The sequence below is a fragment of the Macrotis lagotis genome, chromosome 4 (genome assembly GCF_037893015.1).
Source record: "Macrotis lagotis isolate mMagLag1 chromosome 4, bilby.v1.9.chrom.fasta, whole genome shotgun sequence".
Lineage (NCBI taxonomy): Eukaryota > Metazoa > Chordata > Mammalia > Peramelemorphia > Peramelidae > Macrotis > Macrotis lagotis.
The window spans coordinates 200,143,403-200,162,497 of record NC_133661.1 but is presented as its reverse complement, the minus strand read 5'-3'; the positions used below and the strand labels follow the sequence as shown (position 1 = coordinate 200,162,497).

The 19,095-nt window shown below is 37.0% G+C and overlaps 1 protein-coding gene across 2 annotated transcripts in view; it reads right to left on the bottom strand.

Moving 5' to 3' along the window:
• Positions 1–19,095, bottom strand: part of BUB1B (BUB1 mitotic checkpoint serine/threonine kinase B) — a 62,811-nt gene that overhangs the window by 17,874 nt on the left and 25,842 nt on the right. For both annotated transcript variants that reach the window (XM_074235091.1, XM_074235092.1), the window contains exons 10-15: positions 15,911–16,023; positions 13,336–13,424; positions 12,600–12,646; positions 11,238–11,298; positions 11,030–11,132; positions 7,209–7,486 (exon numbers count right to left, since the gene is read on the bottom strand). In XM_074235091.1, coding sequence (XP_074091192.1) covers positions 7,209–7,486; positions 11,030–11,132; positions 11,238–11,298; positions 12,600–12,646; positions 13,336–13,424; positions 15,911–16,023 — 691 coding nt within the window. The remainder of the gene's footprint in view (positions 1–7,208; positions 7,487–11,029; positions 11,133–11,237; positions 11,299–12,599; positions 12,647–13,335; positions 13,425–15,910; positions 16,024–19,095) is intronic.

Below are 19,095 nucleotides of genomic sequence, written 5' to 3'. Positions count from 1 at the left end.
TACTTTTCTAAATGGTGATAGTGCTCAGTCCTGACACATAGGGGGCATTTAATAAATATTTATTGTTTGAATGGTGTCAGTGCCTTTTGTCTACTCCTGAGTATAAAATCATGTAAATTCCCAAAGTTCAGCAGACAAACTCATACTGTGGTCTCTGCAAAACTATCTCTTGGTTGGATCTCATGGATACTAAGGTATGTCTCAGAAGGAAGACTAACAGAATCTGGGGCTATACCACAAACTTGCATATGAATCTTAACTATATCCTTTGTGGTGACAAAGTTCCAGGTAAAATTGAGCATCTTTCCTTCCTCAAATCCTGAACTGAAAAGCACACATATTCCAATGACTCATTTAACAGCCTGACCACAGAGCCTAAATGCCTCCTATATACCAATGATTTCATCATTTTTGTGCCCCATTTCAGTCACAAACCTCACTTATTTGGATTTCAGTTCCTTTTTACTACAGTCTTCCTACCTTAAAATGTAAACTCCTTAAGGGCCCAAGCTCTTTTCTTTTGCTAGAATTTGCATTCCCAGCACTTAGCACAGTGCCTGACATTTAGTAAGCACTTCATAAATGTTTGTTGACTTGACTAAGATTCTATGATCTTTCATGCAGAGGTTCTTCACTTTTTATCTGTCTTTGACCTCTTTGACAGTCTGGTAAAGCCTATAAACCCCCTTCTCAAATAAAAAAAAATCATAATTCAAGAAAATGCTAAATGTTACAGAGAAGTTAGGAAAAATAAAGATGATATTATTTTTCTACCCAAGTTCCCAGGTCTAAGACTAGGAATCTCTCTTGGAATAGTATCTTTTAGGCATGTTACTTTGAAATAGCATTTTCCAATCATTACTCAGCATCTTTCCACTTCTCTCTCATTAAATATTTTGTCCTTGACCTACCTGTTCTCCCAGACCATCTCCTCCACCTCAGCTTCATTTGCCTCCCTTATCAGTCTCATGATCTACCATGAGATTTACTTTCTCAACCAAACTGCTCTCATGGTACCCCTAGGTGGTGCCATAGTGCTCAGAGAGCCAGGCCTGGAGTTAGGAAGACTCTTCTTCCTGAGTTCAAATGTAGTGTGACCCTGGGCAAATGGCTTCACCTTGTTTGCCTCAGTTTCTTCATCTGTCAAATGAGCTGGAGAAGGAAAAGACAAAACCACTCCAGGATCTTTGCCAAGAAATTTCCAAGTGGGGTCATGAAGAGCTGGACACAAGTGAAATGACTAAACGACAACAAACTGTTCTCATAGGACTTCATGCTCTTTTGACCTTCGCTGTTTCAACATACTCGAGTAATTCTTACACCTAATTTCTCTACTCCTGTTCTCAGTCTGTCAAATATCAATGAAGTAAACCATGAGATCCATATGATCTCAACTACTGCCCTTGCTATGACTTAATAATCTTTCTACCCTTTCCACTATTGGCTCCTTATTTAATTTTCCACAAAAAATTGTTTCAAATCTTTTTACTCTTACCACTTCCCTTTTCTTAACATTTAAAGCTGATGACTTAGCTTCTTACTTCACCAAGGTGATTGAGAAATACAACATGGTCTCCTCCACCCTACCGCTCTTTCTCAAAACTTCTTGGAGTCATTTCTATTCTTGTTTTCCTTTCTCCCAATCACAAAAGAGGTATCTTAGTTTCTCAATGTGCATTCATCTTATTCCCTGACCATTATGTTCCAGTGTCCATATCTTCCTGCTTTATCCATCTTTGGTGCAAGATGGAGCATACATTGTTAAAGGGGTACACAAATACTAGTTTTGCTTAACTCTACTTCTTTGTTACAAAGGGAAGGTTCTATTTTGGGGAATGAGGGATGGTGATGGATGTCATTGGAAAGCAACAGAAATGTTTTTTAAAATACAAGATTTATCTTAAAAGACCTGTCTGACTCTCACTTGTGTAAGCAGCAAGTTATTTAACCTATTTAAGCCTCAGTGTCCTCATCTTCAAAACATAATATTTGAAGTAACCACTTCATAATGCTGCTGTAAAGATAAAGTGAGATAATGTAGGTGAAGTACTTTTAAAACCTTAAATCACACTTAATCATCAACTATTATTACAGTTGGCTAATAACACTTATCTATTATCAAGAATCTTCAGTGGTTCTCCATTAACTGTAGCAAAAATACAAATTCCTCAGTATGATAGTCAAACCCAGACAATCCATCCTTATTTCCTAGAAAGCCTATCTAATCTGCTTGTTGACTACAAAGTTCTTCTCCCTCCATGCCTGTGTATCAGCTAAAATGTACTTCTTCACTTCTGCTTGTAGGCTCAACTGAGCATCCCATTGGAAGTTATACCTGATATGCTAGTTGTTAATGGCCAATATTCTACCAAATTATTTTGTATTTATTTGGTACATGTTTTAACATCCAATAGACCATAAATTCTTTGAAGAGAGGTATTCTTAAATATTGTCTGCACCTTTACCACCTAGAATAGAGTCTTGCACAAAGTAAGCATTTAATAAATGCTTTCTAAATGTCATTTTATTTTGAAACCACAAAATCTTTCCCAGATGACCATGATTTTAGAACCATTCTCTATGTTTGGGTCTCCACTATCCCATTACTTGACCCATATACTTTATCCAGTCACTGTCCCATTTCTAATGGACTGTCCCAATACATTTAATGAAGTTGTGTCCATATCCAGGGCTGCTAATCAATCAATCAATCAATATTTATTAAGTATCTACTATGTGCCAGACACTATACTAAGCACTGGGAATATAAAAAGAGGCAGGAGACAATGTATACCCTCAAGGAATTCACAATCTAATGAAAGAGACAACAAGTAAACAACTATGTATAAATTATATACAGGATGATGGCACTAGAATTGAGAGGGGTTAGGAAAGTCTTCTTTTAGAAGATGGGATTTTAGATGGGACTTAAGCGAAACCTTTGATCTAGCCATACCACTATAATTAAGCATGTATCCTCAGAGAGAGATACATAAGAGACAAGACAATATATATAGCAGCAGCACTTTTTGTTGTAGCAAAAAACTGAGAAGTAAAGAGAACCCATTAACTGGAAAATGGTCAAATAAAAAAACAGTGTACAGGTATAATAGAATATTACTACACCATATTAAATGACAAAATGGACAGATTTGGATAACATTGGAAGAACTTATATAAAAATAATGCAATGTGAAGCAAATAGAATCAGAAAAACAATATGTGCAGTGACTAAACATTGTTAGAAGAAACAACTCAAAGACAAAATAAGCCCTCTGATAAATGTGAAGGCCATTCCAGGGGAGTATGGTGAAGCATGCTACTCATTTACTGAAAGGTAATGCATTAAAAGGAATAGAATTAAATACACATTTTCATAGAGGGCTAATGTGTAGATTTATATTGTTTGATTATATTTTTTGTAATAAGGGGAGGTTTTGCTGGGGATGAGGGTGGGGAAGGGAAGGGGAGGAAGCAGATAAGGTTTTATAAATAAAATCTGAGGGGCAAGTAAGAATAGTAATAATACAGTCATGCAAAAAAAAAGTTAAAAATACCTCACAGGTATGGAGGCAAGATAATTTTAAAACTTGGGTGATGAATTTCTATATACTTTAAATACATGATCTTAAGGAAAGTATAAACTATGGCCCAACATTCATAGTCCTCCACAATCTGTTTCCATTCCTACTTTTTTCAGTCATACTCCTCCTCTGTCTACTCTTATGTTCAAGCCAGTTTGGATTATCCTTTCTCCCAAAATAAGACCTGTCACCCTTTTTTCTATGTCTACAACTTACTATCTCCTCCTTGTGTGGCTGTCTTTGCCATACTGAGTCCACTTTATCTCCAAGCACCCATGCCTTAGCTTCAGATTCCAGTCTAGGCACTCTCACCATCTTATCTCCCCAAAATCCTTTAATTAGGAATTTAATAAATGGTGAATGAATAAAATCTGATTTCCCAAAGACTCGGACACAGCTCACTTTTGATTCCTGTTTCCCCTTTCTGACTCCTATTTTGGTAATATTACCTTTAGGGACTTTAGGGAACTCCTATTCCAAAAACAAAAGTAGTGCCACCCCCCCCCCCCCGCCTGTTACTGGTATAGAGGAAAATAAGATGAGGAAATGCTTCATACCAATGCTGAATCCTCAGCATTTATCAAACCCCTGCCTGGTATAGGCTTCTGTCTGACTGCCTCTGACTACAGCTTCTGGTTTCCCTAACTTGCCCCTAGTTTTTAGGCTAGAAGGATACCATGCTCCCTGTTCTTAGCTGGTCTTTTCTCTCTGAACACCTTTCCTAGTATTCAAGACACTGGTTGTCTCTCTGGGCAAATGTGGCCTGGTAAAATGCCCTTGCTTTTTTCTTAGATTTCTTTATAATTTTCTCAGTCTTTTCTTAACTCCTTGTTGGAATACTCATAGGAGAACTGGGCTATTCTAGTCCCACTCATTCCACCATATTAAGCTGAGTTCCTCTTCAGTCTATTTACATATGAAGTCTAAATGTTGAATTTTAAGTTTAACTTTGCTGTAAGCTCCCAAGACCACCAAGGAAATCTGTTGCCTACTTCTCTAGTTCTTCCTCTTGCCTCAGATTTTCTTAATTTCTCTGACTCTCTAAAGAATAAATATAAACAAGTCAATCTCTGGCTACCCCAGAAGTGTTTCATTAATTAAATGAAACTTAAGTCTTACTCTATACTAATGCAGCATTCAAACTCTCCAACCATCTGAAGATTACTCACTAGTATTTAACTCTCAACAATTACTCAAGTCATTAGAATGTATAGTCATTTAAAAGCATACCCAGGAGGAGTTAGACCAAAGAAAAAGTGGAATATGCAAATAAAGGTTTTTAAAATTGAATTTTCTTTATATCCCATAACACTACCCACTTCACTAAATCAGTGGATAAAGATAATAGTTGAACCTTGTTAGTCTTCAATATTGCTCAAACAGCATCCATTATTTAATAAAACAAGTATTTGTTCAGCTACATGCCTTCCTCCAATTAAGGCTATAAAATAATCTAAGAGAAAGATGGAGGGATCGAGACCTTGGTGAGTAGGAACAACAGGTTTAGGGAGAATGAGAAATCAGGACAGGAGAGAAAGGAATTCAAAATGTATAGTCATAGAGGTCATGATCACAGAGGTGACAATTATGGATAATGGTGAGCTCTAAGGTATGAAATCTGAGACAGAGTGAAAAATGTGTCAGAGCAGTTGAGATCAGTGAACTAGGGATCCAAGAATCCCAGTGGGTCAATAAAATATATGTTGAATTTTCCAATTATAAAGGCAAGAGTAGGGCTAGTGACCTTCAAACAGTCAGAGCTAGGTAAGACATAAAGTATGTGTGCATCTAGAGGTAGAAATTACTGGAAGAAAAGATAGATAATGCTAAATGAAGACAGTTGACAAGAGAAGCTGTTTTCCAGGGCCCCTTTCTTTTGTTTTTCCTGCTTTATGGTTAATCAATGTTTATTGAATAAATGAAAGGAAAAATATATTATACAAATTTTCCTTTAAGATGTGAAGCCCCAAAATATACAATTTCCTTTACTGAGAAAGGAGAGGGACCAAATGAAGTATGACTAAAAAAGCCTTAGATCCTACTAGCATAGAACAAAGAACATTCAAGAAAACAGTTGGGAAATGCTAAATATAGTAAACCCTGAACAACATCTCAAAATGAAACTAATTATATTCTGAGAAGAAACAACCATATATCATTGTAGGACTCAATCAGACTTCTTAGAGCACAGATCAAAATCAGTATCAAATCAGAAGAATAAAAATATGGCATATAACTGAGGTAATGCCAAACTGACTTACTCAAACAAACTTTCAACAAAATGAGAAATTAATTAAAAGAGCAATTACCAACATTTTCACCACCATTTCCTAAGTGTAGAGATATAAATAGGAGAAAAAGGAGAAAAAAGAATCTAGAATCCATTAGTTAATGCACATTTGACAGTCTCATCAAATTAAAAGATACTGCAACTAAAGAGCAGCATTAAGTTTAGAATATAAATTTGTTCATAAACTCTCACAGAGGAGACAGTCTCGTTTGGTAGATTAGGGAGCTAGACTCAGAGCAGAGTCAGGAAGATATATAACTCTATATCTGTATCTTCAACAGATATGTTGAAAGGCTAGGCCTGAAACTGAGTAAGATGAGAAAGGGACTGATTGCATTTAAGAAACTGCACATTGTTTTTAATGATCCCAAACTTTCCTTTGAACAAAGGTTCACTTTTTTAACATTAGCATTCTTACACTTGTGCTCTATACAAACAAGCCACAGAATCCTATTTTTCCATAGTATTAAAATTGCAGTTCACTCAAAGGTCAACGGAGAGGCACAAGATAGATGTGAGTATATAACCTATGAGGAATTCAGTTCAGAAGCAGTATAAAGGAGAGTCCAGAAGAGAGATGTTAGGTGAGTCATGTTAGGAGGTACTTGGGTTCTACATGGTATCCATGAAATGATGAGATCAAGAGAAAGACCCCTAGGATGGGGTCTAATATATAGCCTCTGTGAAGAATGCAGAGGGGAGCACGGATAAGAATATGGTAGATAAGACAGATCTGCACCCTGTTGAATAGAGAGATTATAGATCCAAAGTACAAGATCATAGGATCACAAAGAGCTGGAAGGGACTTCAGAGGCCATCTACTAAGGTCCAGGGAGATTACGTGATTTGTCTAAGGTCAAACAGTAAATATAAATTAGAACAAGTGTTCTGTTACAGCAGGAAAAACTTATACATACCATATATTCAATAATCATTTAACCACTTAAATTATATCCAGTGTCCTTTCCATTACTTTTCTACTTTAAATGGCTAGCATTTGAAATTTAACAAAATAAGTCTAACTTTAGGGAAATCATTTTAATAATAATATTTGAGCAATTCTGGTTCATTTAAAGGTTGAAAACATAGAAAGTGAAAATAGAAGTGAATCTCTATGTTTCAAAAGTTATTCCATACCATACTGTTTCATCTCACACTCAGTCGAATAAAAATACCAAATTAAAGCCAAATTCTGAATGTACTTTAGAATCACAAAAAAGTCAGAATAAGGTATATCTGGTACCTATAAGATAAGCCATATTCTTGGGAAATTGACAAGTATACACAGAGAGGAAGGAAAAAGCAGATTCATGTATATTATAATCCACAATTACCTCAATTTCTTAATGCCAAGAGCTTGGTTGTAAGTAACCTCACAAACAGTTTGCTGGTTTATGGAAGTTCTCTTCAAAAGTAAATCTTCCTGTAGAATTCTCTCAGTATCGGTAGATAGTGGGTGCTTCTGTGATATTTTTCCATGAAATGGAGTTGATACAAATCGGGCTGCCCTAACAAAGTCACAAGTGTCTTCTGGGTTGGGGCAAATAGGCATATTTCTAAAACCTGTGATGATGGCATCTTCACTCAGGGGCTCAATTCCAATGAACTCATCCTGAAAATTTTGACAAAGAAGATTTTTATGAGAGATATTTTAATCAATGTATGAATTTTTTTAAAGCTAGAAAAAACCTGGGAGAAGCATAATTTAAGAAGTCTATTATTAGCATCCCAGAGACTGGCCTACTGGTCCTCACTGTAAAGCTTGAAGTACTTACATAAATGTGAGTTATTTTATTTTGTACTGGAAAATTGAGGTCAGGCATATTATTTTGATTCAGAAGTATCCCTGGGTTTTTAAAGGTTAACCTAGTAGAACCCAAGCTTTAACCTAGGTCAAGAGGTTATAAATATAAATCTAGCATTAAAATGCAAATATAAGGGGCCTCTAGGTGGCGCAGTGGATAGAGCACAGGCCTTGGAGTCAGGAGTACCTGAGTTCAAATCGAATCAGGAGTACCTGAGTTCAAATCTGACCTCGGACACTTTAATAATTTCCTAGCTGTGTGGCCTTGGCCAAGCCATTTAACTTAAGGTAATGGCCTTGTAAAAAAAAAAAAAAAGAGCAAATATACTTTAGTTCAGTTAAATTCAGCTAGACATCATCAAATGACCAAATATTTTAGTCATAACAATTCACAAAAACCATTTACTAATGCATGGACAAGTGATATTTTGCATCAGTGGAGGGAAGTATCTTTTTACTTATACCAATGAAATCATTGAAAAGTATTATTACTCATTTAGAAAAGTTTTCTGGTAAGCCTAATCATTTCTTTTTTTTTGTAAGAAAGATTTTATTTATTTTGAGTTTTACAATTTTTCCCCTAATCTTGCTTCCCTCCCCTCACCCCCCACAGAAGGCAGTCTGTTAGTCTTTACATTGTTTCCATGGTATACAGTGACCTAAGTTGAATGTGATGAGAGAGAAACCATATCCTTCAGGAAAAAAATAAAGTATAAGAGATAGTAAAACTACATAATAAGATATAGTTTTTTTTATTTTAATTAAAGGTAATAGTCTTTGGTTTTTGTTCAAACTCCACAATTCTTTCTCTGGATACAGATGGTATTCCCCATTGCAGATAGCCCAAAATTGTCCCTGATTTTTGCACTGATGAGATGAGCAAGTCCATCAAGGTTGATCATCACCTCTATGTTGCTGTTAGGGTGTACAATTGTTTTTCTGGTTCTGCTCATCTCACTCAGTATCAGTTCATGCAAATCCCTCCAAAGCCTAATCATTTCTAATGGTTCTATAAATCTTCCTCTTCTATGTAATGTACTTTTGGTATAGTAAATTTGGTTCAAATGGAAAAGAAGTCTTGGGAGGGAAGGCAAAAAAAAAACTATTAGTGACACCATACATTACTAAAGCAAGAAAGTATCAAAGAAAAGATCTACAATCTTTGTAGATGTGTATACCTTTTAGGCAACTACTTTAATAAACTTAAATATGATCCGTGGGGAAAATGTCAATGGATATTAAAATCAAAGCCAAAACAGGTACAAGTTATGAGAAAGATATTAAAAATAGAAAAAAGAATCCCCTCAATGTTTTATCCACCTCAATTAACTTGGGATAAAATAGTCTTTTTTGAATATATCTCCAGCAAAGGTATCTAGAAGAAAATTACTAATATTTTTCTAGCCCCTCATTCATTTCTAATCTAATTACTTTCTTTTTTATCCATTTGAGAAGCTCTTACTGTGCAAATGCGTTAAATCTTCACTGAAGACACTTTTGGACAACTGTCAGAAAGACTTTTGATGTAGAACCAAATCCATTGGAATGAAAAGAAAAAAAGATACTGTTAAGTTAGAAGGAATTTGAGAGATCATCTAGTTTTAATCTCCTACTCAAATGCAGGAAACTTTTCTATGATACTCCTCCTCCCCAGGTAGGCACTTAGTCTGTTTGAATTTTAACATCTAAGAGCAGACTGATACATTGCAACCTCAATATTGGATGGTTCTTCATTATAAAGTTCTTTCTACTAGGGGGTTCTTTATATTATCTCTTCATAACTCTAATTCAATCTCCTTGAGCTGAAAAATGAGAAATAAATCAGGTAAGTAACTTAAAAAAGAATTGGTCTAGCCAGGCAAGTCAGAAAATGAATTTGAGAATTTGAGGAAAACAATCTTCAGGTCTAGATACTGGTCCAGATTCTATTTCTGAGTTGAAAGAAGGTTTATTAAAGATTAAGTGGGATTTAGGAGGATTAGAGAATAGAACCTGAAGAAGACTGAAGATGAAGAAAGGAAAGATATTTAGCAAAATGAGACAAATTAAGAAAGAAAAGGTAAGTAGAACAACTGGAGGATACAGTAAATTGATAGGATGCATTATTGAGGTGGGGCAAAAGAAAAGAGGAAGTTGGTAAAAGGAAGAAGGGGAAAAGAAGTGTAATTATGGAGTTGTAGAATCTAATGAAAGGAAATTGAGTGGAATTATTAAGAAGATATAATTGACTCTTATGTATTAACTAGGTATTTAAGGTTGAGATAATCTGGCACAAATAACTTAAAAATCAAAAAAACTAAGACTTAAAATTCCACCTTGACAGGCTAGAGGCATAGATTGAATGTAATAAGATGAAATTCAAAAGTGATAATGGTAAGGTTTTGTGATTTGGATAACAACAACAAAAAAAATGTACTTCACAAATGCAGAATGGAAATATGGTAAACATTGATTGGTCTGATAAAGATCTGAGGATTTTAGTGGACAAAATCAATATGAAAAGCAGTATAATGTGGCAGCCAAAAAAATTTAATGCGATTTTGAGCTTCATTAGTATTAATTTAAATTAGTTATTAATTTATAATTTAATAATTAATTTAACATTAATTTCTAGGAATAGGAAGGTGATAGGACTATTGTACTCTGTCCTTGACTGACCTCACCTGGAGTATTGTGTACTGTGTACAGTTTTGGGTGACACAGTTTAAAATGTCATTGATAAGTTAGAGAATCTGTCTAGAAGAGGGAAACAAAGCTGGTGAAAGGGCCTTCGGTCCATGCCATATAAGGAATTGGGGATAGTTAGCTCAAAGAAAAGATTCACAGGGAATGGGATTGCTATGCTCAAGAAGTTGAAGAGCTGTCAGGTGAAGAAGAGGTGAGACTTCTTCTGTTTGGCCCCAAAGAATCAAATTAGATGTAATAGATGGAAATGGCAAGAAGGGAATTAAAGTTTGATGTCATAAAAAGCTTCCTAACAAGAAGAACATTCATAATGGAATAGTCTTTACAAAGAGGGTTACTTGTACAGGACTAGGTAAATTCTGAGGCGCCTTCCAATTCTCAAATCCTGTTGATCCGTGATTCCTCTCCATTTTATCCCTACCCTAGCTGATCATTGCTCCACTTCTGCCCTCAAGAGGACCAAAGAATCTAATAATTTTTTCCAAATGACAAAAGTTCAAATCTTTTTAAGGTCTCTACCATGTTATCCATCCTCTATGATATATATTTACATTTCATGCCTTATTGACCTGGGGGTCATATTGTGATATGAATCTTGCCTCATGCATTTTCAAATTTAGTCACTATTAACGTAAGAGATTTTTGTTCAAGAATACTGCTACTTACACAAACTTCTAGAGGAAGATCTTCTTTTGGGATGTCTTCTGAAGATTTTAGAACAGCAAGGGCTCTTCGTTGGCCTAATGCTTGTTGAGGCTCTGCAGGAAGACTTAAGAGAAACATAATCTCTGTTCAGTATATTCTTTTCTGAGTTGGCACAGTTACCCCTAATTGAGCCACATAATAATATGAATATTTCTGAAGTAAACCAAACCTGATGTTCTGGTTTTCTGAAGGCACAGATTCATCAAAAATGGAGAAAGGTATGACAGGACCTATAGAATAAGACAGACAGAATCAGAAACTAACTGTTTTTTATTTTTTGCAAAGCAATGGGACTAAGTGACTTGCCCAAGGTCACATGGCTAGGTAACTATTAAGGGTCTGAGGTCACATTTGAACTCAGGTCCTCTTGACTTCAGGTCCGGTGCTCTATCCACTGCGCCACCAAGCTGTCCCTCACAAACTAATTTTTAACATAAATATAATTTTTTAAGTAATTCCCAAAAGAATATGGTTCATAAAGAATTTCTATAGTACTCTCTTAAAACAATTTGAAAGGAAATCTAGTTTTTAAATCAGTAAGAAGCCAAGTCAGATTATGTCCTTGGCTTTTTTCTGTTTTCTAGTAAAGCACTCCAAAATTTCACCCTATGACCCAGACTACTAAACATCATTGAAGGCTCTAGCAGCTGTCTTGCCATTAGACCAGGTTTACTTTATTTTATACCAAAAATATTCAAGTTACATGTTAATTAAAGTTTGTTTGGGTGCACCTATATACTATAACAAACCTGTGATTCCAAATCCTTCAAGAAGGCAGCATGTGCTTCTGCTCTGCTATATCTGGTACTCTATCCAAAAGCTGTTATGATGATACTTCTCTTCTTCCCCTGCCCCTCATCCCTCCCAATCAGTTAAAAATGTTGACAATGAGGTTAGAAGTATAGGAATTCCTGCAGCACAAGCTTTGGTCATCAAAGTTAATGAGCCTCAATGAGCGCAAGCACACAAGGCAAGCATGAGAGATCATTGATGAGAAGTATGGTCCTTGGAAAACAGTAGCTGTTTTTTTTCCTCCTAACTATTATTCTAACCATTTTCTCAACTACTTTTCCCCAAGATCAGAGGGCTTCTTTTCATTTTGCAATCTGAGGGCAATAAATCTAGGAAAAAAAACTAATTCACAATGATGATCTCATATAAACCCATTTAAGATTAAAGCATCAATACAATCCTTTAGAGGTTTCAGATGGAATAAAGCCAATATAAGAGGCCTCCTCTTCCCATGCCTTTTATCATAATCAGGAAACTATGTTAACTATTTATCACCATACATGTATTTCCCTCCTAACTAGCAAAATTTTCTTTTAGAAATCTCTGAATATTGAGGTGGCTAGGTGGTGCAGTGGATAGAGCACCAGCCCTGGAGTCAGGAGTACCTGAGTTCGAATCCAGCCTCAGAGACTTAATAGTTACCTAGCCGTGTGGCCTTGGGCAAGCCACTTAACCCCATTGCCTTGCAAAAACTAAAAAAACTAAAAAAATAAAAAAAAAATCTCTGAATATTACTTACCTTTAGAAGATAGTTCCTTCCAAGTGTTTTCTACTAGTGAAGTTTCCCTGTTAAGAAGTTTACTTTGTAAAAAAAATTATATTCACACTTTAAAACAGAACTATTTTTATTAAGTTTAAACCTAGATATATAACATGAATTCCTCCTTAGTCTATCTAATTTCCAAGGCAATGAAACCTAAATCCATGACTCTTAAGTCCTACAAGAAGTTAGGTCTGTACCTATCCTTAGATTTACACACATTCAAGAAATTTGAAATAATTAAAAAAAAACTAACCTGTACTAGGAAAAAAATGCAAGATTTTAAGTCATAAATATAGTCAACTTTTTTAAGGCAATGGGGTTATAAATGACTTATATCCAAGGTCACATAGCTAGGCAGTTATTATTATTATTTTTTTTAGTTTTTGCAAGGCAATGGGGTTAAAGTGGCTTGCCCAAGGCCACACGGCTAGGTAATTATTAAGTGTCTGAGGCTGGATTTGAACTCAGTTACTCCTGACTCCAAAGCCAGTGTTCTATACACTGCGCCACCTAGCCACCCCCCTGCTAGGCAATTATTAAGTGTCTGAGGCTGGATTTGAACTCAGGTCCTCCTGACTCCAAGGTCAGTGCTCTATCCACTGCACCACCTAGCTATCCCAAGCTAATTATATTTCAAAATGCTCTGCTGTGGCCCCCTTTCCATTAATAAAGCATTGGTCCTACCTGAAATAAGAGCTCAATGAACACAGACCTGAAAAGAACCTCCTCTCCTGGTATGTCCTGAAGTTGAGAAGCACATCCTTCATCAGTGATCTCTCTAGCTGGCATACTTTCTCCAGGCTGTCAACATGAAACAAACAAAATAAATGAGACACAACATTCTAGGAAAATACACACTGTATATTTAGAAATTCATGTTTTGCTAAAAAAAAGCAGTCTTTTTTTTCCCTTAAGGTTTTTGCAAGGCAAATGGGGTTAAGTGGCTTGCCCAAGGCCACACAGCTAGGTAATTACTAAGTGTCTGAGACCGGATTTGAACCCAGGTACTCCTGACTCCAAGGCCAGTGCTTTATCCACTACGCCACCTAGCCACCCCTAAAAAAGCAGTCTTGACAAGAATTAGAGGTTCTGAGTTATTTGCTGTTTACCTTGCTGAAATGTAATCACTCTCATGTAACTATAATTTTACTACCTCTTTTTCTTTGTAGATGCACATGCTATATGGCAGGGGTTCTTTACCTTTTTTGTGTGTCATGGACCCTTTTTGCTAAAATCAGGTGAAATCTCTGGACTCTTCAGAAAAATATTTTAAAATGCACAAAATAAAATACATAGGCTAAACAAACACAAGTTGAAAGGAAGATTTGGCACCAGGGATAAGCTGTATGTATAAGAAAAGCAATTTCAAAGTAATGATAAACAGAAATGATTCCAATAATGGCCACCCTTACAACTTGAGTCTCCTAACTTTCTAGTCTGTTTACACTTGATGTACTCTGAATACTCACTCTTCAATCCAAAAACTGTTTTCCTTGCAATTCCTCAAACACAAAACTCCATATTCCCATTTATTTCTTTTTCTTAACTACCTATTCCCCATTATCTCTATTCTTATGATTTTTTAAGTCTTTCTTGGTCCCTCTCAGATTACCACTAATGTGCCAGGTATATATCTTGTGTGTACATAGCCATTTGCATTTTGACTTCCATTAAAATGTGAGCTCCTTGAGAGCAGGAATTGTTTCTGACTTTTTTTTTTGTTATGTGCCTACATATTTACTATGGGCAACTTTACAGGAAATATGCTTAATAAATGTCATTTGATAAATGCGTGTTGAAATCTTTAACAACTGTAATGTGACATGAAAATACCTATGATTTCAAATGGTGACAAAGTTACAAGTCTACTAATAATACTGTGGCTTGCTGCCTATATTCCTAATTGAAGGAAATGACACATACCAGTTAAACATTATAAAAATTAAGATTTTTCATGCAATTAAGATTTTCCCCATTACCTGAAATTTCTCCATAGATTCCTGGATTAAGAACCCCTACTCTAGTATCATGAAAAAAAGACTACCTGAACAATTATTTCCAGCATTAACAACTTTCAAGGCTTACAAAATTAAATTTCACCTAATGATACCATAGAATATTGCTGACCTTTTCCAGAAAACTTCATTTTACCAGAATGTGAATAAAGTTCAGTCAGAAAGTAGGCCAAAATAAAACATCACAATAATGGATTTGGTATAAATTAAAGCTGCTCTGAGGTACCACCTCACACCTCTCAGACTGGACAATATGACCAGAAAGGATAATGATCATTGTTGGAAGGCTTGTGGGAAATTTGGAACACTATTACATTGCTGGTGAAGTTGTGAACTCATCCAACCTTTCTGGAGAGAAATTTGGAACTACAACCAAAGGGCAACAAAAATGTGCATACCCTTTGATCCAGCAATACCACTACTGGGTCTATACCCTGAAGAGATGATGAAAAAGGATAAAAACATCACTTGTACAAAAATATTCATAGCAGCCCTGTTTGTGGTGGCAAAGAATTGGAGATCAAGTAATGTTCTTCAATTGGGGAATGGCTTAGCAAACTGGTATATGTATGTCATGGAACACTACTGTTCTATTAAAAACCAGGAGGGATGGGAATTCAGGGAAGCCTGGAGGGATTTGCATGAACTGATGCTGAGTGAGATGAGCAGAACCAGAAAAACACTGTACACCCTAAAAGCAGCATGGGGGTGATATGATTAACCTTGATAGACAAGCTTATTTCATCAGTGCAACAATCAGGGACAATTCTGGGCTGTCTGCAATGGAGAATACCATCTGTATCCAGAGAAAGAACTGTGGAGTTTGAACAAGGTTCAAGGGCCCTTTAATTTTGAAAAAAAAAAAAAAAACCAAACTGATATTTTATTATCCAATCTTGTTATCTCTTATACTTTATGTTTCTTCTTTAAGGATATGATTTCTCTCTCATCACACTCAGTTTGGATCAATGTATACCATGGAAACAATATAAAGACTGACAAGTTGCTTTCTGTGGGGGGTGGGAGGGAAGTAAGATTGGGGGAAAAATTGTAAAACTCAAAATAAATAACATCTTTAATTAAAAAAAAAATGGATTTGGATTCAACTGGAATCTTAATTCACACTTCTTATTCAATGCCCCTTAGCTTTTCCCTTTCAATAATGTATTTGTAACTATGTGAAAAATAATAATCCCAAAAGGCAAAATGCTAACATACCTTTCAACTCAACTTCTGAATCACCTTGCTGTTACTAATAGTTAAAAAGCTAACCTGATCACATGGCCTTTCTTGCTGGGTTGTCTGGATTTCCTTGAGCATTTTCTCCATCTCCTCAATCTGCTTCCGCATCTCTGCTCTTTTCTGTGCCCCAGTCAGCAACTCAGCTGCAGACAAGGAAACTGAATGAGACATCATACCCCTAAAACAACCTACATTTTCTTTCTTTCTTTTTTTTTTTGGTTTTTGCAAGACAATGGGGTTAAGTGACTTGCCCAAAGTTATACAACTAGGCAATTATTAAGTGTCTGAGGCTGGATTTGAACTCAGGTTCTCCTGACTCCAAGGTCAGTGCTCTATCCATCATCAACTCTTTTTAACTCATCTTTCGTTTTTTTCTTTTCTTTTTTTATTCTCATTTTGTACAAATGTTTTTTTTTTACATTAATAAAATATTCTTGTTTAAGAGTAAACAAAATACCCCTCCCCCCATGAATATAGACTTGTTTGGGCGATAAAGTAAAGGGGAGAGAAAAAAATTAAAATAAAAAAATAGTAATAATTGTAGGTATGGCCAGGTGGCGCAATGGACGAAGCACCAGCCCTGGAAGCCATGAGCATCCGAGCCCACATCCAGCCCCATAGACCCAACAATCACCCAGCCATGTGACATGCAAGCCACCTGATCCCCACCGCCCTGCAAAAACCAAAAAGAAGAAGAAAAAAAAAAGACCCAAAATAAAATAAAATAGTAATAATAGTAGGGGTTGCTGGGTGGCAGACAGAGCATTGGCCCTTGAGCCAGGAGCACCCGTGGCCAAATCCGGCCTCAGACACCCTGCTATGCTGCTCCAGGCAGGCCACCCAGCCCCATTTGCCCTGCACCCTCCCCCAAATAATAATAAAAAATGTGCTTCAGTCTTTGTTCCAACACCAACAACTCTGTCGTGGGTGGATCACATTCTTTATGGTAAGTCCATCACAAAAGTTACTTCCATATTTTTCCAAGTTGCCATTGCTGATCGCAACTCCCTCCTTTCTTATTTCTCCACTACCATGTACTCTATTTTCTCTCTCCTTTCACTCTGACTCTGCTGTAGGGTCGCTGAGTGGCGCAGCAGATAGATGCCTGGTCCTGGAGCCAAGAAGCCCTGAGCCCCCATACCACCCCTTAGGCCCAGAATCCACCTGGCCCTATGGTCCTGGACAGGCCTTCCAATCCCAGCCCCTTGCAAGAAGTAAAAAAAGAAAATGTGTTATATCTGGCCACTCTTCCCCCATGGTCCATCCTCTCCTCCTTTATTCGCATCCCCACCCCTTCCCCCTGTTCTCCCCTCCTTCTTACTCCAGATGTCTATACCCCATTGAGTATATATGCTGTTTCCTCTCCTAGCCACCTCTGATGAGAGCAAAGGTTCCCTCATTCCCCCTTGCCTCCTCCCTTCCATATCATTGCAATAGTTCATTGTAATAAAAAAAAATCTTATTATATGAAATATCTTGGCCTATTCCCCCTCTCCTTTTTCTTTCTCCCATTACATTTCCCTTTTTTTCTATTGACTCCATTTTTACACCATATTTTATGTTCGAATTCAGCTTTCTCCTGTGCTTCAACTATAAAAGCTCTCTCCACCTGCTCTATTAACTGAGAAGGTCCATATGAGTATTATCAGTGTCATTTTTCTATGCAGGAATACATGCAGTTCATCCTCATTAAGTCCCTCATATTTCCCCCCTCTCCTCCAATCTCCATGCTTCACCTGAGTCCTGTATCTGAAGATCAAACCTTCTGTTCAGCTCTGGCCATTCCAACAGGAACATTTGAAATTCCCCTGGTTCATTGAAAGTCCATCTTTTTCCCTGGAAGAAGACATTCAGCCTTGCTGGGCAGTTCATTCTTGGCTGCATTCTAAGTTCTTTTGCCTTCTGGTATATTATATTCCAAGCCCTACGAGCTTCCAATGTAGGGGCTGCTAAGTCCTATGTTATCCTGACTGCAGCTCCACGATATTTGAACTGTGTCCTTCTGGCTGCTTGTAATATTTTCTCTTTGACTTGGGAGTTCTGGAACTTGGCTATAATATTCCTAGGGGTTGGATTTTTGGGATCTCTTTCTCGGGGGGATCGGTGGATTCTCTCCATTTCTATTTTGCCCTCTGCTTCTAGAATATCAGGGCAATTTTCCTGTAGTAATTCTTTGAAAAATGATGTCAAGGCTCTTTTCCTGATCATGACTTTCAGCTATTCCAATAATTTTTAAATTATCTTTCCTAAGTCTGTTTTCCATATCAGTTGTTTTTTCAATGAGATATTTCACATTTTCTTCTAATTTTTCATTTTTTTTGAAGTATTGATTCCTGATTTCTGGTAAATTCATCAATCTCCCTGAATTCTATTCTTTGTCTGAAGGATTTGTTCTCCTCAGAGAGTTTTCTTATCTCTTTTTCCATCTGGCCAATTTTGCTTTTTAAAGCATTCTTCTCCTCAATAACTTTTTGAACTGTTTTATCCATTTGACCTAAGCTGTTTTTTAGCATGCTATTTTCTTCAGCATTTTTTTGGATTTCCTTGACTAAGCTGCTGACTTCATTTTCATGTTTTTCCTGCATCTCTCTCCTTTCTTTTCCCAGTTTTTCTTCCAACTCCCTCATTTGATTTTCAAAGTCTTTTTTGAGTTCTGTCATAGCCTGAATCCAATTTCTGTTTTGCTTGGAGTCTTTAGATGCAGGAGCTTGTGCTTCCTCATCTTCAGACTGAGTATTTTGATCCTTCTTGGGCTCATATGCAGAATATTTCTCAATGGTGTTCCTCTTTTTTCTCTGCTTGCTCATTTTCCCAGCCTAAGCCTGTTTTTGGGGTGCTTCCTGAGCTTTTGGGACACTCCCACAAGGGTCTCAGTGTGTGAGGTTCTGTCCTCCCTCCTGGTCTGTGAATGACCATAAGCACCCCCCTTTGCCACAGGGCTGAGGTGGGGGGGGGGGGTCCCTGCTGTTCTATGGGGGGGCCTAGACTGCGATCAGGATCTGAATGTTGCCAGAGCCCCAGAGTCCTGTTCCAGGGGCCGAGGACAGAGCTCTGCAGTCTCTCTTCACTCCCCTCCCTCAGCTCAATGGGCTCATGCCCTGGGGGCTCCTGCTTACTAGCTCTGCCTGCTTCTGTTTCCAGCTCTGGGCTGCAGAAAGACCAAGCCGCTTGCTGTGTGCCCTGAAGGCTGGGCTCTATGTGCTCGCTCTGGCAGA